The sequence below is a fragment of the Etheostoma spectabile genome, chromosome 16 (assembly GCF_008692095.1).
Source record: "Etheostoma spectabile isolate EspeVRDwgs_2016 chromosome 16, UIUC_Espe_1.0, whole genome shotgun sequence".
In the NCBI taxonomy this organism is placed as follows: Eukaryota; Metazoa; Chordata; class Actinopteri; order Perciformes; family Percidae; genus Etheostoma; species Etheostoma spectabile.
In genome coordinates this window covers 13,323,444-13,325,933 of record NC_045748.1, presented here as the reverse complement: position 1 = coordinate 13,325,933, position 2,490 = coordinate 13,323,444, and the positions used below count along the sequence as shown (strand labels likewise).

At 41.0% G+C, this 2,490-nt stretch overlaps 1 protein-coding gene across 1 annotated transcript in view; it reads right to left on the bottom strand.

Moving 5' to 3' along the window:
* The window catches only part of ttll11 (tubulin tyrosine ligase-like family, member 11), a 24,757-nt gene that overhangs the window by 13,781 nt on the left and 8,486 nt on the right, over nt 1–2,490 (bottom strand). Inside the window, exons 4-5 of the mRNA XM_032540089.1 lie at nt 1,249–1,539; nt 836–1,120 (exon numbers count right to left, since the gene is read on the bottom strand). Coding sequence (XP_032395980.1) covers nt 836–1,120; nt 1,249–1,539 — 576 coding nt within the window. The remainder of the gene's footprint in view (nt 1–835; nt 1,121–1,248; nt 1,540–2,490) is intronic.

The following is a 2,490-nucleotide window of genomic DNA, read 5'->3' as shown; positions in this document are numbered from 1 at the left end:
ACAAAATAGAAACATTAGGACACATAAAACACAAGAATAAAAGTTACAGTGCAGCATAAGAAATTTCAAGCTTGAGTCATGCACTGAACAACAAAATGGTAAAAAACAATGAAGTTATTTCATATGGACCTCGGTGAATGTCTGAATATTGAGCTTAAACCTCAGCACACCTCCCTGTTTTCGGCCTTATAGTCCATTTGTTTACATTCTGGCACATCTGCTTCATGACAGGTCTGCTGCTTTGGCCACAGTTCCTGTTCGCACTGTGCAGATCTGAAGTTTTATGATTTCTAAACCGATTCATTGGCGTTTATCTTTAATATACATCACAGATCCTAATATACGCAGGGCTTACGCCGTAGCCTACGTAAGTGGCCTTATGTTTATACTTGGACGTTTGTGTCTGCTTCAATCTCTTTAAGAGAATAGCAGGGCCAGCATGTGTGTGTGTGTGTGTGGGGAGTATTTGGTAGAGCAAGTGAGAGAGTGATGGCAATTTGCATCTGAGAGAGTAACGACTAGAGGCATTGTGGAGAAACAAAGTGTCTCCGCTGTGCTTTTTGACCACGGTGGAAAATCTGTAGCAGGAAAAGTTAACCATCTCCATGATTTTATGTTGTTTATGAAGAAGGAGAACCAGAAAATGAGTCGGGGGAAATGCAACACTACCAAGCCACGGCTGAGTGACATGTGTTGCCACGAGATTTAGATACATTTTTCGAGAGGTGCTTGACAGGCTACGGCGTATAGCGTATGCGTGAATATATAAACAATACATGCATATTCGTTCACATTCCTGCTGAACACATTCAGTAGGAATGTAGCCACTACCCACCTGGAAGCAAGTGGGTCCCGGTTTGCCAGGCGGTATGTCACACTGATAGTAGACTCTAAGTTCAGGTACCACAGCAATGGCAGTCTTGATGACAAGGGCGATGATGTCTGACCACACCTTCTTGATGTCGACGCCTTTAGCTGCCAGCCTGTAAAGCACGCTGGAGAGAGTGCGCTTGCTGCCTGTGTTCTGGCTGTCTGAGTGGACAAAGTTGCTGCTGTGAACGTTGAGCGAGTAGTTTGTCAGGTGCATAAAGACATGGCTCAGATTCTTCTGGCTTGGTTCCTACACAACCAGAATAAGAGTGACCTTAATTATCTGCATTGTCCAGAAGTATAAGAAAATGTTTCATGGCATTAAAGCAAATAAACAGCATCAAAGTAAACCTAAATCAATAGAACAGTCATGGCTACCTGGTAGGGCTCGGTGCAAAAACGTGTCAGGCCTTCCTTAGCAATGTAGATCTCCAACGGTTCCAGGGACTTTAACAGCACGTAGAGGCGGATGTCAAACTTGAGCTTGTCAATAAGTAAGGGCCTCTGGATGTACTCCTGGACCACAGCCTGTTTGGCCTGTGAACCCACCATGAGTTTTAGGTCACTGGGGTCACGAATGAGGTAGATGCCGTCCCCCTGAGAGCCCCCATCTGGCTTGACAATGAAGGTGGGATTTACTGTGGCATCGTTCTCCTTCACCATGCGAATCTACAGTAGAGGTGGGAGTCAGAAAGGTTCATTTAACAAAAACCTCAACGACTGTTATCAGTAACACTTGAATCACACAGGTTAGTCACACTATGCAATCCCTGAGTTTGAGTGATGAAAGTTTGACAATGCTTTGAAAAGATGTTAACAATTCATCACGGGTCCTTAACAGTTTGTCATGAAGAACACAGTCTTATGTAAAATATAACAACCTTATGATGCAAACGTTATGATACAAAGTCACTGTTCATCTTGTGAATTTACAAATTAAAAAAAAAACACTGTACTGAAAAATACTACAGCAAACTAAGATTGCCTCCACACAGCCTTCACAGACCGTTTTCCAATATGTGAAATTCCTAGGTTTTCTTCAATGCCACATGTATGCGCGACCAGAATGGCTAACAAAACAGAGAAGCTCGGATTACAACACACAGAAAGGGAGTGTAACTTAATTATATTAATTTTATGTTTTTTGTATACGTTTACAGCAGGAACAGATCAGCAGGAGAGAAGAACACGACACTGATGCAAATATTAACCCAACAACTCATGGACATCAAAAAATTGTGGCTACCTTAATTTCAGAGCTGAACCCTCAATAAGCATTATGGTTAAATAAATTCCCTTATTTGACTTCTAACATCTTATAGGTTTATTATATAGATATATATCAAAGCCACGCCTTATATTTCTGTTTTAGTTAAACATTTTTAAGCAATACTCATTTGGTTGACTATCTAATGCCTAATCATCGGCACAGTGACATACAGAACATTTTGAATTGAGATTTGAGTCTTTCAATTTTGTCTGCTGTAAAGTAGATTGAAATAGTGATGTTCTGGTGCCCCCTGCTGGACATAATACATTGTTTCTATATTACATTACTGCTATTCATTTGTGTATAAAGTATGTAGGTTATATACCACACACACACACACACACACACAC